Here is a 27,408-nt window from a genome sequence, read left to right as displayed (position 1 = left end):
TTAGTTTCAGGAAAAATTTAATGATCTGAAAACAAACCATACTTACCAAGAAAACACAGTAGGCAGTGAGTTTATGAATCTCAGAATTAATTTGAAAGTTCTGCTAATGTGACTAACTGTCCATTTGGGAGACCACCTAGCTTTGTATAAAAACATTCTCTTTCATGAAAATGCACAAAGAACAGCTGGGAAACACTATCAATGACACACGTCAGAATTAAGATGTGTCCAACCACATCTCTCCAAAGCTTTTATCACTACCTCCCTGACTAAAACTCATTGTTTTTTAAAAGCTCACAGGCTTTTCACCTTTAATCAACAGTAGCACTACTAAAATGTCTATATTCATCATGTAACCCAGTATAGATAAATTTTCACACCTATGCCTGGCTTAGACCAAGAAAAGTCATTAGGAGATAAAGGCAGAGAAAGGTCCTAAAAATCAATTTAAAGGACGAGGATACAGTGATTGTGGTAAAAAGTTTTTCTGTCACATTTAAAGCCTGTTCAAAACTGACCCTCTCCTGACACATACGATACCTATCTGTGCTATAAAGGATTTAAGAAAATAAAGATGTATGTACATAGCCTGAGTCAAAGTGAACAGAAATTAATTTTAAAATATAATTCTTTATATTTGAAACCACTTTTTATAAAGTTTCTACAACAGATGAAGATGGTTTTAATTCCCAGAACAGGTATCACCATAAGGTCTCATTATATTGATGGGGGAGAGGGAGAGGAAAGTCATATAACTATTTTAGGGAAGGTTTTATAAATATGTTAACACCATATATTATCTCCAGCTTATTTTATTGCCAATATTCTCAATACTTGGAAGCCAAGTTAAAGAATCATGAGATCACAGAGCTGGAAAAGAAGAGGAGATTACCCTACCTAATCCCTCATTTTGCACATGAAAGCAGGCCTGTAGAGCTGTACCATGTGTCCCAGGTCACACCTCCATTGAAAACCCTGGATAGAACTCTTGCCTCCTGACTCAAGTTGGGGTTTAGCAATCCCTATAACAGTAACTATTACTAACCAAGCATTTTCTATATGCCAGGCACTATGCTAGACAGTTGAGAGATGTGTCATTTCATTTAATTTAGTGCTTCTCAACGCACTGATACAAGATAATCAGACTCAAGCTCAGGACATCATAACACTCCCAAAGTCATAGAACAAATAAATAAGTCAGGAATTCAAACCCAACCTGTCTGACTATACAAACCCATGAACTTTTACACAATGCTCATCTCCCCCCAAATGCTAAATGTATACATCCAAAAAATTCCATTTTGGGCAACCTAGACTACAAAAATACCTATACAAATTTATAGGCTATATGTACAAAGACGTTTACTACATCATTAATATCAAGAAATCAGAAACAACATAAATATCCAATAATGGGGAAACAGCTAAATAAATTACAGTATATACATGCTGTGAAATACTAAATGGTCACTAAAAAGAACGAGGTAGATCCATGTAACAGGTATGGTAAGATACCCATATTAAATTGTTATGTTTTAAATATAAGTTGCAGAACAGTATTTATGGCATTATTTTTTTAAAAAACTTACATGTGCATACAGGCTTTGTTTGTGATTAAAGAAAGGTCCAGAACAATGCACAGTAAAAGCAGAGAATTCGGTGGGTGGAGGTGGGTTTGAGTCAATTCTTAAACACTTCTGCATTGTCTGAATTTTTAGGATATGTTACTTTTATAATTTAAAAATTATCATACCAAAATAAAGAATTTTAAATGAGTTTATTATTTATTTTTTTAAATGCATGCATACTCCATTTAATGCCATCCCCCATAACATAGAATAATTGTGTGGCTATTTGTCTCTAAAACACTTTTCAAAAAAAAAGAAACTAACATCCCTTTACAGTACACCAGCATTTCAAGTCTAGTCCACAGACCCACGGGATTCTCCCAGATCCTGTCAGAAAGTCCATGAGGTAAAAGCTTTTTTCTTAATAATGGTAAAGTGTTATCTGCCTCTTTGCCTGAGTTAACATTTGCACGGATGGTGCAGAAGCAGTGGTGGGTAAAACTGCTGGTGTCTTGGCACAAGTCAAGCCACTGTCACGAAACCGTGGGAGAAGTTACTGTAGTCATCACCGTCATGCACTCACAGTTAAAAAAGGAAAACCAGTTTTTTAAAAATGTCTTTGTGAAGCAACAACAGCAGTTTCATTACATCTTGACCTTTTCTAATATTCTGTGTGACCGAATGGGCAGACTGAAACATGAACCCCATATGTGGCTACCAGAGCCAAATGGTGTCCCAAGGAGAAGCGCTGGGGCAGCTGCTGGAGCTCAAGGCTAACTCAACTATTCGCTTTTTCCATGGATCAGGACTTGTACTTGAAAGAACAACTGACAGACTAATCATTCAGACTTAGGTACCTGGATGACATTTTCTCAAAATTGAACAAAGTAAGACTCTCACTTCAAGGGAAATAACTGATAACTGTTTGTTGCCAAAGATAAAATTTGAGTAAATATTAAAATTTGGAAAGCTTGAATCTGCCATTGTGAGCTTAATGGCTTCCCAATACTTAAAGGCTGTTCTGGTGAGATCAATGGTGATATTAACATGTGCTTATTTTTTTACATTTTATAAAATGTAATACATGTCAACATCTGTAAGGTCTGCATAAGTGAACCAATATTTTCCAAATATTATTATTCAACTGAATAATCATTCAACTGAATAATCAATGAATAATGTTACCAAAAAATCACGCATGAGTAAAAGATCCATTTAAAGTACGATATTTAATATCTATTAAAGTGGACTTTAATATAGTGGAGTAAGAAATGTTTATTGATATGGTTTCTGATTCTTCATTGCAACTAGTCTTTAAGATACTACCACTTAGGGCTTCCCTGGTGGTGCAGTGGTTGAGAGTCCGCCTGCCGATGCAGGGGACAGGGGTTAGTGCCCCATTCTGGGAATATCCCATATGCCGCGGAGTGGCTGGGCCCATGAGCCATGGCCACTGAGCCTGCGCGTCCGGAGCCTGTGCTCCACAACGGGAGAGGCCACAACAGTGAGAAGCCTGCATACCGCAAAAAAAAAAAAAAGAATAACCAAAATTATCTAAAAGTGCTATCAAAATACTCCTTCCTTTTCCAAATACATAGTTGTGTGAGGCCAAATATTCTTCATATAGTTCACCCAAACCAAGACAACACATCATAATAAACTGAATACAGAAGCAAACAGGAGAATCCAGCTGTCTTTTAATGAGCCAGACATTTAAGACTTTTCCAAAAATGTAAAACAATGCCACTCTTCTTGCTCATATTTTTTGGTTTTGGAAAAATTCTTACTTGTCATAGAAATATACTATGTCAACATATAATGGATATATTATTGTTTTTAAATTGATTAAGACATATTTTTAAATTTTCTCATTTTTAGTTTGTAATATGGTAAATGTTGATAGACATACCCACATAAACAAAAGCTCTCTGGTCCTCTATAATCATTAAGGTCCCAATAATCTTTAATGCCAAAAAGTTTGAGAATCTTTGCAGTGTACTGTTAACACATTTTTCATGTGTTCTTCATACTGCCTTAAGTCTTGGCCAACAAGTGCAAGTATAGCAATCTGTACTTATATGTGGGCAATACGCATAAGTGAAATGTACTACAAACTTTCTCAACCAATGAAAGCATAAAATGTTAGCCTGATTTGAATATGTTCTGCAACAAGCAATGTTCACTACACTTCAGCCTCTCTTTCTGCCACATATTTTGTGTTCTGGCAAATGAACTTGACCAACGGGAGCTGTTAAAAGTTGTATAACTGATAATGATGGGCATGGTCCAAAGAAACAAAGATTAGTATAATGATAATTTAAATTGATGATACTTAAATGATGATGCAAAAGACCCCGAATAGCCAAAGCAATCTTGAGAAAGAAAAATGGAGCTGCAGGAATATGGCTCCCAGACTTCAGACTATACTACAAAGCTACAGTAATCAAGAAAGTATGGTACTGGCACAAAAACAGAAATATAGATCAATGGAACAGGATAGAAAGCCCAGAGGAAACCCCACGCACATATGGTCACCGTATTTTTGATAAAGGAAGCAAGAATATACAATGGAGAAAAGACAGCCTCTTCAATAAGTGGTGCTGGGAAAACTGGACAGCTACATGTAAAAGAATGACATTAGAACACTCCTTAACACCATACACAAAAATAAACTCAAAACAGATTAAAGACCTAAATGTAAGGCCAGACACTATCAAACTCTTAGAGGAAAACATAGGCAGAACACTCTACGACATAAATCACAGCAAGATCCTTTTTGACCCATCTCTTAAAGAAATGGAAATAAAAATAAAAATAAACAAATGGGACCTAATGAAACTTAAAAGCTTTTGCACAGCAAAGGAAAACATAAACAAGACAAAAAGACAACTCTCAGAATGGGAGAAAATATTTGCAAATGAAGCAACTGACAAAGGATTAATCTCCAAAATTTACAAGCAGCTCATGCAGCTCAATATCAAGAAAATAAACAACCCAATCCAAAAATGGGTAGAAGACCTAAATAGACATTTCTCCAAAGAAGATATATGATTGCCAACAAACACATGAAAGGATGCTCAACATCACTAATCATTAGAGAAATGCAAATCAAAACTACAATGAGGTATCACCTCACACCAGTCAGAATGGCAATCATCCAAAAATCTACAAACAATAAATGCTGGAGAGGGTGTGGAGAAAAGGGAGCACTCTTGCACTGCTGGTGGGAATGTAAATTGATACAGCCACTATGGAGAACAGTATGGAGGTTCCTTAAAAAACTAAATACGACCCATACGACCCAGCAATCCCACTACTGGGCATATACCCTGAGAAAACCGTAATTCAAAAAGAGTCATGTACCAAAATGTTCATTGCAGCTCTATTTACAATAGCCAGGACATGGAAGCAACCTAAGTGTCCACCAACAGATGAATGGTAAAGAACACGTGGCACATATATACAATGGAATATTACTCAGCCATACAAAGAAACGAAATTGAGTTATTTTTAGTGAGGTGAGTGGACCTAGAGTCTGTCATACAGAGTGAAGTAAGTCAGAAAGAGAAAAACAAATACCGTATGCTAATACATATATATGGAATCTAAAAAAAAAAAAAGGTTCTGAAGAACCTAGGGGCAGGACAGGAATAAAGACACAAGATGTAGAGAATGGACTTGAGGACACGGTGAGGGGGAAGGGTAAGCTGGGAGGAAGTGAGAGAGTGGCATGGACATATATACATTACCAAATGTAAAACAGATAGCTAGTGGGAAGCAGTCGCATAGCACAGGGAGATCAGCTCAGTGCTTTGTGACCACCTAGAGGGGTGGGATAGGGAGGATGGGAGGGGGATGCAAGAGGGAGCAGATATGGGGATATATGTATATGTATAGCTGATTCACTTTGTTATAAAGCAGAAACTAACACACCTTTGTAAAGCAATTATACCCCAATAAAGATGTTAAAAAAATAGAAATAAATGATGATGATACTTAAGGCATCTGCAAGCACACTGTTGAGGATGCAGTTATGATTAGTAGAAGACTTTTGACATTTTGATAGCTATAAACATCACTGCAGACTGAGAGGATGGTCCATAAAGGAATGAATCACAGCTGGAAGAAACTATGGCTGGAAATACATAGCCTTCAAAGGACGGAAAGGGAATGGGCGGGGAAGACAACTAGCAATCTCCACCAGGAGGAGGTTATAACGCCTCCCACATGAGGCTGACTGAGTTAATGCTCCTATTTCTAAAAAAGCTTCTCTAGTGCTTTATACACATGATGTGGGGAGGGGGAGAGAGGGCTTAGACCACATGAGGAGTGATTTTAATTAATTATCTCCATTCTTGGGAGACTAGTTCTAACACACAGGCCCTCAGGACTAAGAATACCAGTGACGTAAATGGGAAACTTCGAGGTTCTAAATGGATTCCCCAAAGTCCAACATCATTCTTCACTACATGGAGCAAAACCTTCAGAAATTCCTTAGGAAAAAAATATCTCAAGATGGACAACTTCAAAGTTTTAGGATTAAAGATAAGCTAAGAATCAATTTCAAAAGATATGTGAATACAGCATTTCTAAACTTCTAAAATCAGAATTTGAAAAGACTATGAAAATAGAACTCTATCACCTCTATTCCACAAAACATACAGCAAGGTTTAAAGATTAGTTGAAGCTGACAGTCAAACCAAATCCTTAAGGAAAATTTTAATGAAATTCTGTTTCTTTAAAAGGAAAAAAAGCATTCTTTTCAGGTACTCCAAGCACACGGGAGTACCACCTGCTTTTGTAACCACTCACTCATTCAGTCACAATTATCTACTGAGCACTTATTCTGTGCCAGGCATGGTAGTGTCTTTTATGTATGCACACATACATACATACATATATACACACCCATAATTATATCATAAAATTAACCTCATGGAACAAGGGAAAACTGTTAGCATAGAACTATGTCCACACTCTCATACACCCCCACCAATTCTAGCTTCTAAGGGGATTTCTGGTTCTGTCTGGTTGGCTGCAGGGTGTGCGTGTTTTTTTTAATGTCAATCCTGGAATAGGTAGAGCTGAATAACGGGAAGGAGCTATGACTGGGTAGATTTATTTACCTAGGAAGAATCTGATGCTACTAAAAGAACATAACATTCTCCAAAACGGAAGGGGAGGATGAGGAGAGAAAAGAATCAACATTAATGAGAAAACAGGAGTGAGAGAACAGATTTTACACGAGCTACTGCTGCGAACAGGGAGACCTTGGGCAAAGGTGGATAAAGTTCAAACTCTAAACTTGAACATTTCTTAAGCTTCCACTGGTGTGATCTTCAACAGACTTTGATGGAATTTTAAATTTCTTTCCATTTTAAAAAAAAAATTTGGATTAATGAGTCTTTTAAGAATGGCCCAGAAGTGGGCCCATTACATTAGAGTTACATTCACAATGTCAAATTGTGTTATTACATAGTTGTGACCCTCCATGAAAAAACAATATTGAATTTCCAATCCCACAAACCTATTATACTTTAACCACCTATCCCAACCCTAAATCCTGATCCACTATCGTTATTAGCCATTAATGTTAACCTAATTCTCTGAAGATTCTTCCAAAAAACGTTCTGTGGTACAAGAATTTCCTGAACTCAGCGCTTCTGGGATCTCAACTTCTTTACCCACAATGCTTTTCTAAATAAAAGTGTGCAGCTAACCTTGTCAGTTTGTTACCTCTCCCAAGATGAAAATGATAAATGAAGAGAAACCAGTAAGTAGACAACTTCTAAGAATTTTTTATTGAATAGGCTCCTTGTTCACATTGGCAAATTGCATTGGTTTAATACTGTTCTATAAAAATAAAACATTAATGATATTTATGAAAATGTGACCTTCCTATAACACATGAGTGAGGCAGATTCACACCATACAGCACCTATGTAGCACCCAACAATGGTAATGAGGAACGGGTATCAGATCAGTGACTGAGCCTATCATTTGTAAAAGTAGGAAACACTGACTGACTTCACATGTCTGAAATTTTAAAACCATCACAGAGGCAAACTACTACTACAGTCTCTTTCTTACATGGTAGGAAACCAGGTACAGAGGAAACCAATTACCCAAACTTTAACAGGAAGAAATCCTTCCAGTTTAGTAAGATCAGCTTAATAAGTAAACTAATTAACTTTCCATTTTTAAGACCAAAATCAGCTCAAATCAGATGGCATTTTGAATCTCACCCAAGAACTGACGTCTCTTAAACTAGCTTCTCTCAAAGTACAATCAAGGGAGGATTTCAGAGCCTCCAGATGGTCTAAGGCTGCCCTCAAAACACAGGGGTTAGATGTGTAAGCGCCAGGGAGTCCTCATCAAACAAAGGAGGAGGAAATTGAGGGGACAGTGTTCACTTGAGGTCATCAGACTACTAGAAAGTCAGCAATCCTACCTCAAACTGCCTAACATGTAAACTGGTACCACTGGTGTAGATAACAATAGATTCAGAATCCCTATTCTAAATAGTCCAGTTCTAGATGAGAAATTAGGGGAATGCCACAATTTCCCCAACTTTCAATTCCACACCAGTGGTCTGTATAACTCAGAGCAACTAAAGAATCTTGTGTACCAGCACATCACCTTGTTTGACACTAAATCACATGGCTTAAGTATAAAGATTCAAATGAGAATTTTCAATATAAATGCTTCCACTATCGCAGTGTGAAAACACATTTGAAAATGTGCCACATGCTGTTACTGTGGGGAGAAGTCTTTACCCACTGCATCATTACCTGGGGTCTGACAACAGTTCTCAGCATAACATTTTTAAAGCGCTTGGTGATTTAATATTTAAATTGCTTCCTGAGTAGTCCATGTTGAACACTGAACTTAATTTCTCTAAAATTTTCATCCAGTGGCTGTCACCTTTCATGTAAGTCAAACTACAAATTTTTATAAAAAGTGAATCCTTCCAAAGCAGTTCCATAATTAAAGTTAGATATAAGAAATGGGAGTTTACAATAAATTTTCATAATGCTAACAATCAGAGCTCATAATTCTTTTCCTTTTATGTCATCTTTTATATATTTTTCTCAGATTCTGGAAGGTTACTTGCTATTTCAAGGAATCACAAGTAATACAAGAAATGCTTTAGATATATCTAATCCACTGGTAGAACTATACAGAAGTCAACTTTTCAAATCAAATTCCCTTTGAAGTTACTCCACAGAGATTTAAACGGAAATAAAAACAGAAATTTCTTGACAACCATTTTCTCTCAAAAATGTAAAAGCCTATTTCTACCTTTGGTGCATTCTCCCATTGTACTGGCCACTGCTTTAATGGTTATTTATCTAGCATCCACTTCCCTTTTCTCCCTTCATAATGGAACCAACTTTGTTCCACCCGATATCCACTCTTCCCCTCATTCCACATTGCAAGTCCTAGGAATGGGCCTTAGTTCATTCACTCCAACTTTGCCATTGACTGGTTCAAGAACTTAACACAGTCAGGACATGGTACCCTCCTGGAGACTGTTATGCTGGGCACTCAACAGCTGTTCATCCTCATCCCCTCCCCATCTTATGGAAACAGTATCAGTGGCCTACCCATGGCCCACTGAATAAAGCCCAAACTCAGTATTCAACGTTCTCTACCATCCTTTTACTACCTTTTTAGCCCTTTCTGCCTCACATATACATCTCCTGCTCCAGCAGCTACAAGCCTGGCCTTTCCAGAATATGCCCCTGCACTTTCCACTTCATATCCTACAGCCAGGCTGTTCCTTTGGCTAGGAAAGCCAAACACTCTCATCTCAGCCAATTCAAATTCTACTCATTCAAAGTCCAGATCAAAAGGAAACTTTTCCATGAAGTCTCCCTTGATATCACCAACAAAAAATGGCACTCATCATATACTCCTTGTATCATAAATCACTTGTGCACACTTACAGCTTGTTTTAAAACTGCGAACTCCTTACAGGCTGTGGACAAACTCTTGTGCATCTTTGTCTTCCACCACCATCCTGCCCCACCAGACACCCAAGTGCCCAGAGTGGGAGCTCAGTAAACACTTGCTGAACAAATGAACATTTTTGAGGGTGAAAAGTGCCTCTACAGAATAGATTACCACGAAGGCTGAAATGTCCTTGGAAGTCTTTAAAAACATCCTAGTATGGTTTAGGAATAGTTCTGCTGAAGGAAAAGAAACACATCAGATGACCTTGTAAGGCTGATTCTGCAAATTTCATATACTCTTTAAAAGTATTGCCTAACAATTCAAAAACAAACCATACACAAATGCTATTTACAAGAAGACGGTGGCATTTATTGTAATATACAAAGGTTAACAACCCAATTTTTTACCAAAAATTTCAGTTGTTCTTATAGTAATATTTATAATAATTTCAGTTATGTCCGAGGGATTATTTAAAAGCCCATTTACTCTATCTTATTTCATACCTAGAGGAAGTAGGACAGAGAAAAATGTTGGCCCTCTCAAAGTAGTAACCAGACAAAATTAATTTAGAAGCACAAGTTTACATAATGCACATACTGATGTCACTTTATTATCTACACATCATCACTAAATATATACCTAATGAAGTCCAGAGAAGTTATCTGTAATTTTGATTATTTCCTTCTATTACTCCTATGGACCCCTTAAACTGAATTTGTAGAATTTAAGTCAGCTAAAATTAGGTTACTTCAAGATCTACGGGTACACTATCAGTTCAACTAAAATTATGGGAAACATACTGATATCTCCAGAAAGAAACTGTATTAACCACAATACTCCATAAATCAGTTAACCTGTTTTTTAAATAAAAGCCTTCAGAATAAATCTCAGTAAATCTCAACAATCAGTTAAATGGAACAGAAAACTTGATTCCACAGGACAGGACACACAAAAACAAAAGGCAGTGTATAAAATGAAAATCAGGGTCTAAATATGACGACTATTCATAGGAAATAAAATATAAGAAAGATTAAGTCGAAATTAGAAAATTAAACTTAAATCGATTTTTTAAGACAGTTAATAAGAAAATTAAACATATGTTTATTTCATTTGTTCTTATGTTGCTATGTTCTATGTATTTTTGTAAGTCGATTTAAATCCCTTGGGGAAGAAGCTAGACTATAAAAAAGATAATAATAAATTCTTGTTTTCTAATCTAGTGTAGCACACTGTAGTTATTTTTTAAAATAAAGACCACATTTTCCGTCATAACCTACATATGCTCGTTAAAGATTTGGGGAAAGCTACAATTTAAAGTTTTCCAAGTTATTTTAAAAGCATCTCCAGTTTTCCTGCAGCCGCCTGACAATGGAAACGATTCTAAATCCCGTTTCTCCCTGGACCCAGTAAGTAAGGGAGTTCGTTGTCTAAAAAGGGCAAAGAGCGGGGTCGGAGTCAGAGCCCGGTTCGGGACCGGCGGTAACCGGGTGGCGGGCGTAGTTACCTCTGGATCGGAACACCTGAGCAGTGTCGGGGGCGCGGACCGGGGCAGGGGGCGCCTGCCGGGCAGCAGCCGCCGCGTGGGCGCGGGAACCTCGGCCGACAGCAACGAATATGGCCCCCGAGAAAGTTGGGCTCCGAAGACCGGCCCTGGCGAGAAGGCTGTCTGCGTCGCGGAAAGCCTCCCCCGGCCCACCGGCCCCGCCAGGCCCCACCGGGAGGGGAGGGGAGGGGAGGGCTACTCACCGTGCAGAGAGAGGAGCAGCAAAGGCGCCAGAGGGGAGCCCCGACAAGTCATTCCGCGGCCGCGGGCAGCGCGCCCGCCGCCCGCCCGGCTCCTCGTCGCGGCAGCGGAGGAGCGGGCCGGGCTCTCTGAGCTCTCGGGACAGCCCGGACCTCCCAGACCCGCCGCCCGGCCGCAGTCCGCCCGGCGGGGCTGGGACGGTGGGACCCGCAAACGAGGCAAGTGCGGCACCCGCGCCCTCCGGCTCCGCGGAGGCTGAGCTGCGACCAGGCGCGTCCCGGGCTCGCCGGCCTTGCCCCGCAGCTCCACGGCCACCTCGCGATGCCCCAAGACCCGCCGGCCCCTCGCGCCGCCCGGGGAGACGCTCCCCGCAACTCTCGCCCGGCTACTTGGGCGGCAGCCCGGCTGCGGCTCGGCTCCGCGCCGCCCACTCGCCCCGCTTGGTCTCCCCGGCAACCGCGGCTCCAGCGCGACGCCTGGCGGCCCACCAGCTGAGCGAGCGCGGCGCGCAGCTGGCGCGGCCCTGGCCACCTGTGCGCGAGGCCGCCCGCTCCCCGCACACCTCCACGAGCGCTGGGGACCGAAGGCGGGCATCCTCCTCGTCCGCAGCCAGGGCCCCTCCCCTGCCCTGAACCACTCCCCAGACCGGCGGTGACAGTCCTGAGCGCCAGAGAGCTCCACAAGGCAGTTCACCACAGCCTGAGTCCGAACAGGCAAGATGCTTTTCTATCGCAGTTTTCAGATGATTTCTATTTGGCCGTTTCACTTTCTCTCAATCCTTTCTTCTGTACCCTAAGTAACCCAAAAGAACCTGACTCTAGCAAAATTGAGAATCGATGAGGTTTGTCCTATACCTTTTATTTTTCCGACTACCGTTTCTTCCTTGAAAAGAGCGTAGGGGCTGTAGCATGCCCCTAACTCCCAATTCCTATCAAAGACCACCCTCTCTTGCCCCTTTAGTAAAACTTATATCAACTTACAATATTTAAATTTTTTTCTTTTAAACCTTATCGCTTTCTTAAACTAATTTCAAGTATTTGTTAACTAGTAATGCTTTTATTTTAATGTTAACTAGAGATGTTTTTATTGTGGTGATTGATTACTTTGGTTGGGTTTCTATTTTTTGTTTCTTGCTTGTTTTGGTTGGATGGGAAGAGAGACCTTCATGGCATCTGAAATTATTTTACTTAAATACCTACCTACATCTTTCCTTATAAAACCTAATCTTCATTCCTTTTCCAGTGAGGTTCCTGCTCCCTTTCTTAAAGCCCATAGTCCCATTCTACTTCAGCCTCCCACCCAGTCCTTCTAGATTTGAGGACATAACTCCCCCGGTAATGTCAGACCAATCTGGTCAGTTTCTACAGCAGCATAGATTAGAATTCTTGGAGCCATTCAGAAATTCTGAGCCCCCATCTGGCAGATACAATCCTCCCAGGGCAACTCAGAAATGAAAATGGCACACACGGGAGAAAGACAAATATATATTTGGACATTTGGACAAACATTGGGAGACATAGGTAAAAATTCAAATAGTATCAGGATGATGGAATTATGGATGCACTTCTTCTTTTTTGAAGATGTTGCTGTTATAATTTGAAGTTTAAAAAGAAACCACATTAAGAAACATCAATCACCTTTAACAACAATACCCTGAAAAGATAGTTTGATTATGACTTTTAAATGCTTCAACTTTGCTGACTACTTCCAATTTGCTAGAATCCCTTACCAGATCTCTAATGGCAAGAAAAGAGTGATATGACAGTATAGAATTTTTGATATTAACAGAAGTTTAATATTTCAAGTATTTCATCACTGGGATCATTCTCATTCTTTTAAATTCCAGAGTAAGGACTAAATATTCTTTTTCTCCAACCAATTCAGTTCCTTACTTTGTCTTGTACATATTCCTGCTTTCTAACCCAGCCACAAGCAGGGTATAAGAGCAAGTAATATAAGGAGAAAAGCAAGGTGTTACTCCAAGCAGGACTTTGCTTCACTATAATCCCAGATTTAAATATAAAGATAGAATATTGATTCTATAATTAAAGAAATAACCTAATAATCTAGGCTTAAAAGCCTTCATAAAGCAAGTTACCTGATATACTTCTTAGCGAATCAATTCAGCAAATATTTACTGAGTATCTACACTGTGTAAGGCACTGGGTGGAAGGTTAAACATAAAATATCAGTGTATGATCCTCACCCTTAAATAGCTTCCAATTACACTTGGGATGTATCTACAATGTTATGAATCAGCAGAGAAACAGAGCTGTCCTGCCTCTTTGTCCCCATAGTGTACTTCTGCCTTGCCGGACAGGAGCTAGTGAGTTATTAAGAGGACAGAGTGCTCACAGTTTGGTGGAGCAGTCCTTCTAATTGAAAAAGAAGTGTGGCTTCTGAAGGGAGACTGGGGATGATCAGATTTCAGGAGGCAATCTGGCTGCCCAGAAGCATGCGGGCAGCTGGTAGATGGCTGACTCAAAGGAAGCAGATCGGAGTACTGGAAACTCCAAGCGCTGTACACAGAGGCGCCCAAAAGGACACTCGCACAGAAAACAAAGAAAAAATGTGCTATTTAATTCACAGAGCTAATACCTCAGGCATGTACTCTGAGTAAAATTTTTATTAGTAATGAGTTTTACCAACTCTTTTATCCTAATCTGCCTTATGACCACAGTAGGCTTTCTTTAAATCTCAATTATTCTGAGTGCTAAAGCAACAGACAACATCTTTCATTTGTATAATACTTTATAAATGTCAAAGTGCTTTCACATATATTGTCTGATTTGATCTTCACAGCAACCCCAGGGGGTAAGTAAGGCAAATAGTATTACCCCCTCTTCACTCACTAAGACACTGAGTCTCAAAAAGATCAATGAACATCTCAGGGATTGCAAATACCAATGGGCAGAACTGGAACCAAGCCAACAGTTTTTTCAACCACACCACAAAGTCTTTCTTTTATCTCTTTATAGACCAACATCTAAAGAAATTTATATCCACCATAGTGTCTTAAAGCTATCTGTGGGGAACACTGCAATTGCCTCCCCAACATTAATCCCACCTCCACCCCACCAGCATCCCACCACCACCACCTCCCACCAGCACATGAGTAGCTGTAAAAAAAAAATTTTTTTTTAGAAGATGTTTGGGGTAGGAGTTTATTAATTAATTAATTAATTTTTGCTGTGTTGGGTCTTCGTTTCTGTGTGAGGGCTTTCTCTAGTTGTGGCAAGCGGGGGCCACTCTTCATCGCGGTGCGCGGGCCTCTCACTATCGCGGCCTCTCTTGTTGGGGAGCACAGGCTCCAGAAGTGCAGGTTCAGTAGTTGTGGCGCATGGGCCTAGTTGCTCCACAGCATGTGGGATCTTCCCAGACCAGGGCTCGAACCCGTGTCCCCTGCATTAGCAGGCAGATTCTCAACCACTGCGCCACCAGGGAAGCCCGTAGCTGTAAAATTTGAATGAGGCGAGCCCCACTCTCACCTCTGAGGAGGCTCTAGTTGTCTTACCTGACCAAGGAAGAAACGGAGCAGGGAAGGACTGGGACAAGGGACTCTGTTATAGTAAATAATAATTTTGGATCAAAAACACTGATGACCTGACAATACAGTCAACTTCTCAATATTTAAATAGGAATTATCCAAATTCAAATTTTAGTCCTAGACCAGCTTCTCTCCTCCACCCATCAAAATGCTGGACCCATCTCTTTTCACAATCAGTTACTCTGCGTTCAAGAATGGAAAATTAAATTTATGATTAGCTCAGGAGAAACATAATGAGGAAAGAAAAACTGTGGATGGAATCATAAGGCTTTCCAAAGCTAAATATAAATTATTTTAATTAGCTATTTTAAATTATTAATACCACCTATCCCTCTCCATTCATGTATATAATTAAAGGTTGATTTATGTTTTTGAGAATATTTGTCTATGGAATGTTTCATAAGAACACCATTCATAAAGTTAGAAAATATCTTTCTGAGCCTTGTTTGAGCCAGTAGCTCATTCTGTAACTATTTTAACCTCGCTGCTTAGAACCATATATAGTCTAGAGCAGAGCCTGGTCCTTTTTCTTTTTGATTTAAAAAAAAATTTATTGGAGTATAGATGATTTACAGTGTTGTGTTAGTTTCTGCTATATAACAAAGTGAATCACTTATACATATACATATATCCACTCTTTTTTAAATTTTTTTCCCATATAGGCCATTACAGAGTACTGAGAAGAGTTCCTTGTGCTATACAGTAGGTCCTTATCTATTTTATATATAGTGGTGTGTATATGTCAGTTCCAATATCCCAATTTATCCCCCCCACTGCTCTCCCCTCTGATAACCATAAGTTTGTTTCTACATCTGTGATTCTATTTCTGTTTTGTAAATAAGAAATAAATATTTAATTCTTTAATATGTAAATATTTGTACCCTTTTTTTTAGATACCACATATAAGCAATATCATATGATATTTGTCTTTCTCTGACTTAATTCACTCAGTATGAGAATATCTAGGTCCATCCATGCTGCTGCAAGTGGCATTATTTTGTGTTTTTTTATGAGCCTGATCCTTTTAAAAGTAGAACTTGAAAGGAATTCTTCCCTCTTCCCCTTTGTGCAGAGGCAATAAGGTCTCTAAAATAATAATAAAGGAGTAGAGAAGATAATAGTGAAATCATTAGAGTAAAGCAACAAGCAAACTAATAAGCGTTTATTGTATGTTAAGCCATAAATAGATCATTTAATATTTTTAAACATCCTTCTCAAATTTTGGATCAATTTGTAACCTAGATATATTGACAGCTCAGTCTTTCTTATATCTGTTTCTGCCTATTCCTCTTGCTAGACAAGATTTACTCAAAGGTAAACAGCATCTCCATCCCCTTCACCATAGCCCAATCCCTGTCACCATTGTGAATATTGCTGAAGTAAAGTTTCACATCTTCATTCATTTTGGGAGAAGTTAGCTCTTTTCCTTGAAACCATGTCATTATGAACACATTTATTTTTAGGCAGAGTTATTCTCTGAGCAGGGCCCAGTGTAACTAAGTGCTTTTGAATTTATTCTAATGGCAAATTTAAAATGGCACCACTATGTTTTTTAGGACTTGAAAAGGGCAATAGCATAAGAGGCATTTTATGTCACCTGAAATTTTTTTGTATTCTCTTTATTATAAAGAAAATAATTTTAAAGTATTCTTCAAAGTCTCTTCACCAGTTATCACTAATCTAAATTAATCTGCTTCAAACTCTGTTACTTGATTCTGTATATTGGGGTATTGGCAATCAATTATCTTATTTTTTTCAAATGTGATGAGTTTTTCATAGAAGTTTAAAGTATACATCAGACTTTCATTTCTGACAACAAAATAGATGAGAGACCTTGACTTACAAAAATTGTGAAATTATTTTTTCAATCTTAAATGAATTGATGAGCTCTCAACAAAATATGGAAAAGTCAAGCTAAAATCTAGAAGGAAGGAATCCTTCTTGTCTGTTCTTTTCTCAACACAGCATCCAGAATTATCCTATTAGGTCAGATCAGGTCACTCCTCAGCCCAAGTCCTTACAATGGCTTCCCATCTCAGAGTGAAAGTGTAAGTCCTTGCTGTAAACTAAAGGGCTTGTATTAGATTCCGATTGCTGCTGTAACAAGTCACTACAAACGTAATGGCATAAAATGAAACAGATTTATTATCTTATAGCTCTGAGGTCAAAAGTCCAAAGTGTCATTAGGTAATCATCTCATCTCAAGAGAGCAACAGGGTTGTGTTCCTTTCCTTCTCAGCTTCTAGAGCCCACCTATTTTCCTTGGCTCACGGCCCCCTTCCTCCATCTTCAGAGCCATCAACATAGACCTTCTCCCACTACCATCTCTCTGACTCTCTCTCCTGCCTCCTTCCACACTGAAGGACCCTTGTGATTACAGTGGGCCTGCTTGGATAATCCAGGATAATTTCCTCATCTCCAAGTCAGTTGAAGAATGACCTTAACCCCATCTGCAACCATAATTCCCCTTTGCCATGTAAGGTAACATATCCACGGGTTGTAGAGATTAGGAGGTGGGCATCTTTGGTGGGGGAGGGGGCGTTATTCTGTTTACCACAAGGCCCTACATGATCTATTTTCTCTCTGATCGCTGCTTCTGTTTTCCCCTCGCTCATTCTGCTCTCACTACAATGATCTCCTCGATGTTCCCTGAATAAGCAGGAACATGTTTACCTCAGGGCCACTGAAATTGTTCCTTCTCTAGGTTTTTGCATAGCTCCCCTTTCACTTCCTTTAAGTCTTACATGTCACCTAAAGTTAGGCCTTAGCTGACCCTTCTATATAAAATACAAAGTTTAAACATATTTTTAAATACCTTTCCCTATTGTATTTTTTTTAATTGATTGATTTATTGATTTATTTGGCTGTGTTGGGTCTTCATTGCTGCGCGTAGGCTTTCTCTAGTTGCAGCAAACAGGGTCTACTCTTGGTTGCAGTGCACGGGCTACTCATTGCAGTGGCTTCTCGTGCTGCAGAGCACGGGCTCTAGGCATGCGGGCTTCAGTAGTTGTGGCACACGGGCTTCAGTAGTTGTGGCTCTCGGGCTCTAGGGCGCAGGCTCAGTAGTTGTGGCGCATGGGCTTAGTTGCTCCGCAGGTGTGGGATCTTCCCGGACCAGGTCTTGAACCCGCGTCCCCTGCATTGGCAGGCAGATTCTTAACCACTGCGCCAGCAGGGAAGTCCCATCCCTATTGTATTTTTTCTTAGCACTCCATCACTAATACACTATATTTTACTTAATAATCATGTTTGTTTATTGTCTGCATCACCCAATAGAACTAATGAGGACAGGAATTTTGATCTGTTTTATTCACTGCTGAATTCTTGGTATCTTTAACAGTGCTTGGCACATAGTAGACACTGAATAAACATTTCGAATAGATGAATCAGTGCCTGAAGCAAAATTTCACAGGATTGAAACCAATCGGAATGCACTCTCTGGCCACAATTATATTAAGCTAGAAATCAATAACAAGATGAATTTACACACATACACACACACACACACATTTGGGTGTTAAGAAAGGCACCCCTAAACAATTCAAACCTAAAATTAAATCATAAAGGAAGCTAAAAGTATTTAGAAGAAAACAATAATAAAAATATTTCATATCAAAGCCTGTAAAATGCAACTAGAATATATACTTGGAAGGAAACTTAGAGCCTTAAATGTTTACATTAAAAAAGACGAAAGCCTAAAAACATTCTCTGACATAAATCGTAGCAATATTTTCTTAGCTCTGTCTCCCAAGGCAAAAGATATAAAAGCAAAAATAAGCAAATGGGACCTAATCAAACTTAAAAGCCTTTGCACAGCAAAGGAAACCATTAAAAAAATGAAAAAAACAGCCTATGGATCGGGAGAAAATATTTGCAAATAATGTGCCCAACACGGGGTTAATTTCCAAAATATAGAAACAGCTCATACAACTCAATATCAAAAAACAAACATCCCAATCAAAAAATGCGCAGAAGATCTAAATAGACATTTCTCCAAAGAAAACATACAGTTGGCCAACAGGCACGTGAAAAGATGCTCAACATCACTAAATATTAGAGAAATGCAAAGCAAAACTATAATGCACCACACACAGGTCAGAATGGCTATCGTCAAAAAGTCTACAAATAATAAACGCTAGAGAAAAGGAACCCTCCTACACTGTTGGTGGGAATGTAAATTGGTACAGCCACTATGGAGAACAGTATGGAGGTTCCTAAAAAAACTAAAAATTGAGCTACCATATGATCCAGCAATCCCACTCCTGGGCATATATTCAGAAAAGACAAAAACTCTAAATCAAACAGATACATGCACCCCAGTGTTTATAGCAGCACTATTTACAATAGCCAAGACATGGAAGCAACCTAAATGCCCATCAACAGGTAAATGGATAAAGAAGTGGTATGTATACACAATGGACTATTACTCAGTCATAAAAAAAGAATGACATAATGCCATTTGCAGCAACATGCATGGACCTAGAGATTATCATACTAAGTGAAATAAGTTGGACAGAGAAAGACAAATATTGATATTATATGATATCACTTATATGTGGAATCTAAAAAATAATACAAATGAATCTATTTACAGAACAGAAACAAACTCACAGACATAGAAAACAAACTTAGGGTTACCAAAAGGGAAAGGGAGGGAGGGGGATAATTTGGGGGTATGGAATTAACAGATACACACTACCATATATAAAATAAATAAACAACAAGGATTTACTATATAACACAGGGAATAGTATTCAATATCTTGTAATAACTTATAATAAAAAGTAATCTGAAAAAATAATATATATAACAGAATCATTTTGCTGTACACCTGAAACTGACACAATATTGTAAATCAACTATACTTCAATTTTTTTTAAAAGATGAAAGCTAAACACTAATTAATTAAGATATAGCTTAAGAAGTTTGGCAAAGAAAATAAAATAGGTCCAAAGAAAATAAAAGGAGGGGGACTTCCCTGGCAGTCCAGTGGTTAAAACTGCATGCTTCCAATGCAGGGGGCGCGGGTTCTATCCCTGGTCGGAGAATTAAGATCCCACAAGCCAGGTGGCATGGCCAAAAAATAAAATAAAAAATAGAAGGGGAGCTACACATATTTAAAAAGGAAAAAGAAAATAGAAGGAATAAGATAATAAAGAGGTAAAATTAATGAAATATTAAACGATCATGTAATAGAGAAGATAAACACAGCCAAAAGTTGGAACCTTGAAAAGCTTAATTAGATTAACTAAAATGGTGAGACTAATCAAAAATTAAAATGATTCAAAAAGAGACATGTACCAAAATGTTCACTGCAGCTCTATTCACAATAGCCCGGAGCTGGAAACAACCTAAGTGTCCATCGTCGGATGAATGGATAAAGAAGATGTGGCACACATATACAATGGAATATTACTCAGCCATAAAAAGAAACGAAACTGAGCTATTTGTAATGAGGTGGATAGACCTAGAGTCTGTCATACACAGTGAAGTAAGTCAGAAAGAGAAAGACAAATACCGTATGCTAACACATATATACGGAATTAAAAAAAAAATGTCATGAAGAACCTAGAGGTAAAACGGGAATAAAGACACAGACCTACTTGAGAATGGACTTGAGGATATGGGGAGGGGGAAGGGTAAGCTGTGACAAAGCGAAAGAGAGGCATGGACATATATACACTACCAAACGTAAGGTAGATAGATAGTGGGAAGCAGCCGCAGAGCACAGGGAGATCAGCTCGGTGCTTTGTGACCACCTGGAGGAGTGGGATGGGGAGGGTGGGAGGGAGGGAGATGCATGAGGGAAGGGATGTGGGAACAGATGTATATGTATGACTGATTCACTTTGTTATAAAGCAGAAACTAATAAAAAAAAATCTCAAAAAAAATAATAATAATAGGCATTCAATAAACATTTGAATTTAATTTTAAAAAAAGAAATAAATCTGTGCAAATGAAAAAAAAATTAAAATGAGGGAGGGAGAGCTCTCAAATACTATCAGAATAAAAAAGGAGAGACATCACTATAGATGCTGCTAAAAAGATAAGGAGAATAATGAACAATTTTATGCCAATAACTTTGAAAACTTGGAAGAAATGAACAAATTCCTAGAAAAATATAACTTATCAACACTTGCTCAAAAATAAACAGAAAACCTGAATAGTGTCATATGGATAAAGTAACTAAAGTAATAGTTTAAAATCTTCCTACAAATAAAACTTCAGATCCAGACAATTTTAACAATTTTTACCAAATATTCAGGAAATTAAAAATTCCAGTCTTTTGCAAACTATCTGAGAATACAGAAAAAATAGCAAACACTCCTCAACTCATTTTATGATGCTAGTATTATATTGAATACCAAATATCAGCAAAAATAAAGGGAGAAAGGGAAAGGGGCCAATCTTCATCATCTAGAGAGATGCAAATGAATATTAGCAAACCAAGTCCAGTGAAATATGAAAAGGATAATGCATCACACGACTTGGATTTATTTCAGGAATGTAAGATCGGGTTAACATCTGAAAAATAATGCTATTCACTACATTAAGAGATGAAAGGAGAAAAATCATATGATCATTTCATTAAGTGTCTATGAAAGCAAGGCTTTGAGAAATCTGGTTTCCGCTCTTGGAGAACAGTAAAATCAGCATGAAGAACTGTGGGGTAGGTGACTACTTTTAATGGCACTAGACTGCTTAAAGAAAGAAGGTAACATGCTTAAATTCCTAAATTCTGGGCTCAAGGCCTGGAATGAAAGTCGGGTGCTTTCTAAGAGTGTGTGAAAATAATGTTTCCTCAAAGATTTAGGGTTGAAATAGATTCAGGGCCTCAGAATCAGTTTCAGAAATAAGGTCTGTAGCCTCTATAATCTCATTCCTTGCTGGGTCATTTATATATTTACAAGTTTAACTAGCTTTCTGTTTCTTTCCTTTTCCTTTACCCTGCTATTTTATTTAGGATGTGATGGTGGCAGGTAACTTTACAGTTAGTCCACAGACTGAATAATATCAAGACAGAAGAACAACCCACTGGACTTAAATCTGGAAAATGTAACTAATGTTAGACTTTGGGTTGTCTTCTAAAATGGAAGAATTGAGTGATTTTTCAGTTGTAAGAAGGATACATGCATTATGTATTTTTAAGTATAAATATAAGGAAAAATATATTGGTGGATGTTGGATATCAGAAGGGCTGGACTCTGGGGAATTTTTTGATTGCTAAGCATTTTTTTGACTGCTAAGCATCAAGACCCTCTTCCAGTGTTCAGAGAATTCCCCAAGGTTTGATTCTCAATGGGAAGCAGAGTATACTCTCCACTACAGAAGCCAAAAGTGCTTCCCCGCCTCCTAGCAACCAGAGTGCGGTCAGGGCAACCAGGTATGGTATCCAGTACGTGGTGCTGGCAGCGGCGGTGGTGCCAGGAGGACTCACTGGATTGTTCCTACACTGTCATTTTGGCTACCTAGCTTCCTCGGGTTGCTGCTTGTTTTCTGATCCTCTAGACTCCCCATCTTTTCTACGAGCTACCCAACATCCTAGACTTTTTCTTCTTTAATTAATCACCATCCGTTTCTGTTGCTTGCCACAAAGAACACTGTCTTTAGGATTAAAGAGTTCTGAGGTTCTTTCCTTTCTAGAAGGAGGTTAGAGATACTCATTAACTCATACTTCAAATGGGGAAGGTCGTACTTGATGAGAGCCATCAGAGAAGATCTTTCTAGGCTTGTACTCAAAAGATATGAAGAAACAAGCCATGAATAGAACCAGAAATTTCAAAAAGATGGCCTCTAGTCTGGTAACATCCACACATTGCTATCAGGGTGTGGATCAGAGCCAGTTGGTGTACATTTTAGATTTAAATTCAATCCATATTTACGGCATACTTACTATGTGCCAGGCACTATGCTAAGTGCTTTAGTGTACATAGTCTCATATAAATCCTCACAAAAACCCTGTGAGATATGTGGTTTTACTCCATGTTTTCAACTGAAGAAAACTGAGATTCAGAGAAGCTTTGAAATACTTGGTCAAGATCACTCAACTCTTTATGTAGTAAAACCCAACCTTTCTGACTCTAAGGCCCGTTTTCTTTCCACTAGACCCTGAAATCTCTATTTGAATTAGCAACCTGGTTAACATTCAGAACTGATAATACTTTGGCTACTTTTTAATATTAAATGATCGTTGGTTTAGATGTTAGCCCATCTTCTGAACCTGTTCATGAATATTCTTCCTTAAAAGATATAGACTTACACAATTAAATGGATACCATCCCCCTTAAAAATTATTCTAAAATTTTATATTTAATGAGCTTGAAGGACTAAATAATACCTGGGTTTTGTGTGCCATTAATAATAAAATCAGAAATAACCCATAAAAATGGAATTCAAATTAAAAAACAGTGAGCCACACTAATGTTTCTATAGTAACACAATGAGGAAAAACTTAGATGCTCTAAAAGATATTTTAATTCCAATAAATTGGTTTATAGCTTTAAAACCATTTTAGAAAAATCCATATATATCTACTCATTATTACCAAAATCCACATATTAATACTCTGTAATCCTAAAGGAAGGGTACCACAGTATGAGACCCTTCTTGTACACTGTTTCAGACCTTCTCAGCCCTACCTCTTCTTCCATCCTTTGCTACAGGCTTAGCGCATCTTCTCACTGTATAACCTGACAGTGACTTGCTTCATGGTGGCCTATACCAAGTACCTCTCCCTGCTCAGTAGCTTCTCTGACACTGCTGCCTGGGACACCAGCAGGAATCTGGTGGTAGTGACTCGTACAACCTGGTAGCACAGGGATGTCAACACTTACAGGGCCACTCTTGACTAGTGTGGGATGGGCGCCAGTGGATAATCCTTCTCCCTTGCATTCTCCAAGTAGACAGTTCTTAGTTCATCAAGCTCCTCAGAAGGTCCTGGCGTGATCAACAGTAACCAAGTGACAATGAACACAGCCTTGACTGGCTCTTCTGCCTTCCCTTTTCACTCCCCCATCAATTAACCCTCCCCTCTGAAATTACTTTTTTTTTTTTTTTGAGGTACGCGGGCCTCTCACTGTTGTGGCCTCTCCCATTGCGGAGCACAGGCTCCAGACGCGAAGGCCCAGCGGCCATGGCTCACCGGCCCAGCCGCTCCGCAGCATGTGGGATCTTCCCGGACCGGGGCACGAACCCGTGTCCCCTGCATCAGCAGACGGACTCTCAACCACTGCGCCATCAGGGAAGCCCTGAAATTACTTTTTAAATAAACTAACTACATAAGCCTTTGACTTGACACAAGTTTTCAGGGGAACCCAGGTTAAGAGACCTACTCTTAAGTAAATTTTATACATCTGTTATACAGTTCTTACTAAGATTCTACTATAGTTTCTTTTCAATAGCCAGATCTTTTCATATTGCACATTAGATTTCTGGGAATAGTACATTTCTTCTTGTCCTATAGGTCTTGGCAGGTTTCTATCATGTGTCTTTCTTGATATCTAGAATCAGATAAGGCAAACACAAAATGTAGCTTTTGCATTTGAAGTTCTAAATGATGAAAGGTTTGCTCAGTTTCAACTCTGCTTTATTTTTTAATAACCTTTGGAAAGTCACTTAACCCTCTATGCCTCAACTATCTCCTTTATAAAAATTATTTTATTTCCTACTTCATGGTTGTTATAAAGATTCAATGAGGTAATATATGTGAAAATGCCTATTACAGGTCCTGGCAGATAATCAGCCTGGCAAGTAAAGTTAGCTGTCTTTATTATTATCATTAGTGTAGATTATTGACTCTATTTGAAAGTCTGCCATCATGTGGATAAAATATCCATTTCGTGGATTTGGTATTTTCACCAAAAACCTTTTATTAATTGTATTTTGCAGCCATAAGCAAATATTTGAATTCATTTAGTGTTTAGAATCAAGATATATCCATAGAATAAACTGAGCAAACCTGTGTCTGGATCTTTGAAATGAGAGACTTCAAGGCATTATTGCTTTAACAAATACCTTTGTCTCACAACCAATCCTACCCTGTCCTTCCCCCATTACTGAAAGTTCACAGTTTCCATGCAGTCCCTCATCAATTTAACAGGTATAGAAAAACCCAGGTATGATTTTTGAGTGGAAAATAAACAGTTATATCATGTAAAATGCACAGCCACAGTATTGTGAGGTTAAAAAAATAACTGGGTTAATAAGTTGGCTAGCTGGCCAGGAATTCCAGAGGTCCTGTTGCTGGATCCCTGTCTATTCCTGTCCTAGCTGTGGTTTAGCGCCACCTGGTGGCACCTCAAACTAAAGCTCAGCTATTGGGAATGTTTCTGGGTCCTGTATTGATTGGTACTGCCAGGGCAGCCTTGGTGATTCCAGGAACAGTGAGTTGGCACTTGTTTCATCAGTTTGGTGCAAGAATGCTGGGCCATAACATATGGGGACACACCCCCTGCTTCCTAAGACAGAAGTACTTGCCATTTAACCTTCTAAACTCACTCACGCCACCAAATCCTCCCTTAGAAAGTAAACACTTTAGCCTCCACTCCCTTCATCCCCCGTCCCATGTGAAAAAAGGGCTGAACACAGAACAGGAATTGTAAATTGCATTATATACTAATTCTCATTATTGATGGGGCATATTATAATAGGGTTGGTTCTACAGTATTTGTTACGAGTATACCGTCTCCCAGGCTCTGTCCCCATTTTAAGTGGAAAGGGCAGAAATTCATCACATAATCCTACAAATAAATGTGACAGTGATATGAAGGAGAGAAATTGGATGTTAAGTGGGATTGAAACAGAATTTAATGTAATTAAAGAGATCGGGGGAAAGTTCCCTAAAAAAAATGATTCCTTTACAAAGATTGAAAGGTTGACCAGGCAAAGGGGAAATAGGTAATTTGTGGCACAGGCAATAGAATGTGTAATGGGGTATTTTGAAACAATTAAAACTATGCATTTTAATTCCCCTTTGTAAATCACATTTTCCTGCAATCCCCCCTCCCCCAGGTCAAGCCATAAGCTTTGTTGTGCACAGAGAAGGACAGAAAAGGCCCCTAGGGGCAGAAAATGTCATTCTTCTGCTTTGAGAATGACAGTTACTTCTTTGAGTTTATGGCAGAGCTACTTTCTTGTAGCCAAGCTTCAAGAGAGGGGAAATTTCTACCTACTTTTATGGTTGTTCTTGTCACTATTGTTTGTAGTTTTGTTTGTTTTTAATTCTAATAGCTCCTTTTTTAAGTACCAAGAGATAAGTCAGATGGATTCAAACAAAAAGATTTCACTGTAAGTCACCGTTAAGACAGGTCAGAGGATATTATAGAAGTGAGGTTCCAACCCTAGGAAAAAGGTAAGGGAAACTTTTCAGAGATGAACCAAGGGAGAGAGAGAGAGAGAAGGCCAGGAAGCCAAGTTGGAGTGTCCTCACTTTCCCTGTGGTGGTTAACAGTTCAGGGAGGTACTACTGCAGCTAGGTAGGTGGATGGTGGAAGGACAATGGCTGCGGCAAAGTCTTGACACTTAGGCCAGAAGATGACCTCACAGAGCTGCACGCACTCCATTATGATGGTGCATAAGGACAGGTTAGGGTTCTCATGTTCTTGGTTCAGGGAAGGGAAGGGAGGGTGCTCTGAGATACCAAGAAAACTGGTGTGCCAGAGGGCCCTGCAGTTGGAATGAAATGACCACAGATGAAAGACTACACCAATGTCAGAAAGATGTTCTCCCACGTTTTCTTCTAAAAGCTTCATTGTTTTACCTTTCACATTTATATCTGCAATCCATATGGGTTTGATATTTGTGTATGGTGTGAAGTAGGGATAGCCATTTAACCCAGTACCATTTACTCAAAGTAAGAAAAATCCTTTCCTTACTGAACTACAGTGTAGCCTGCATAAATGAGATAATTGAGTATGTGTGGGGTTTCTGCCTCTATTCTGTTCTTGTTGATCAATTTCTCTATCCTAGCTAAAATAATACACTGTCTTAATTACTATAGGTATATAATAGTCTTGATATCTGATATCAGCTTTGTTCTCTTTCTTAAGAGCACCTTGGCTACTCTTGGTGCTTTACATTTCCCTGTGAATTTTAGAATCACACCTCAATTTCCACAGTGAAATCTCCTGGAATTTTGATTGGTATTGTGTTGAAACTATAAATTAATTTAGGAAAAATTATATCTTTACTATTTTAGGTTTCCCAATCCAAGAACAGGTCACATCAATCAATGTATTTATGGTTCTTTCATTTCTCTAAAACTAAATAATATTTAGTAGATTCTGTCCATTTTTTGTTAAGTTTATTCCTAGGTATGTGATATTCTTTGATGCTGTTGTAAATGGTTTCATTTTTCAAATTTCGTTTTCTATTTGGTTATTGCTAGTGTATAGAAAAAATTAACTCTTATACATCTAACTTGTTTCTCACAATCTCATTAAATTCATTTACTGACTCCAATAGTTTATCTATATATTCTTTTGAATTGTCTACATACGCAATCATATCATCTGAAGATAATAAGTTTATTTCTTCCTTTTCAATTCTTATTTACTTATTTTTCTTACCTATTATACTTCCTAAGACCTCCAAAA

The 27,408-nt window shown here is 38.6% G+C and overlaps 1 protein-coding gene across 1 annotated transcript in view; it reads right to left on the bottom strand.

Moving 5' to 3' along the window:
• The window catches only part of IGSF11 (immunoglobulin superfamily member 11), a 150,834-nt gene extending 139,196 nt beyond the window's left edge, over window positions 1–11,638 (bottom strand). The window contains exon 1 of the mRNA XM_082625705.1: window positions 11,271–11,638. Within this exon, the coding sequence (XP_082481831.1) occupies window positions 11,271–11,322 (52 nt within the window). The 5' untranslated portion in view covers window positions 11,323–11,638. The remainder of the gene's footprint in view (window positions 1–11,270) is intronic.
• Window positions 11,639–27,408: the final 15,770 nt, after the last annotated feature.

Source organism: Mesoplodon mirus, assembly GCF_964341445.2.
Source record: "Mesoplodon mirus genome assembly, chromosome: 6".
Lineage (NCBI taxonomy): Eukaryota > Metazoa > Chordata > Mammalia > Artiodactyla > Ziphiidae > Mesoplodon > Mesoplodon mirus.
This window is presented reverse-complemented; position numbering and strand designations above follow the sequence as displayed.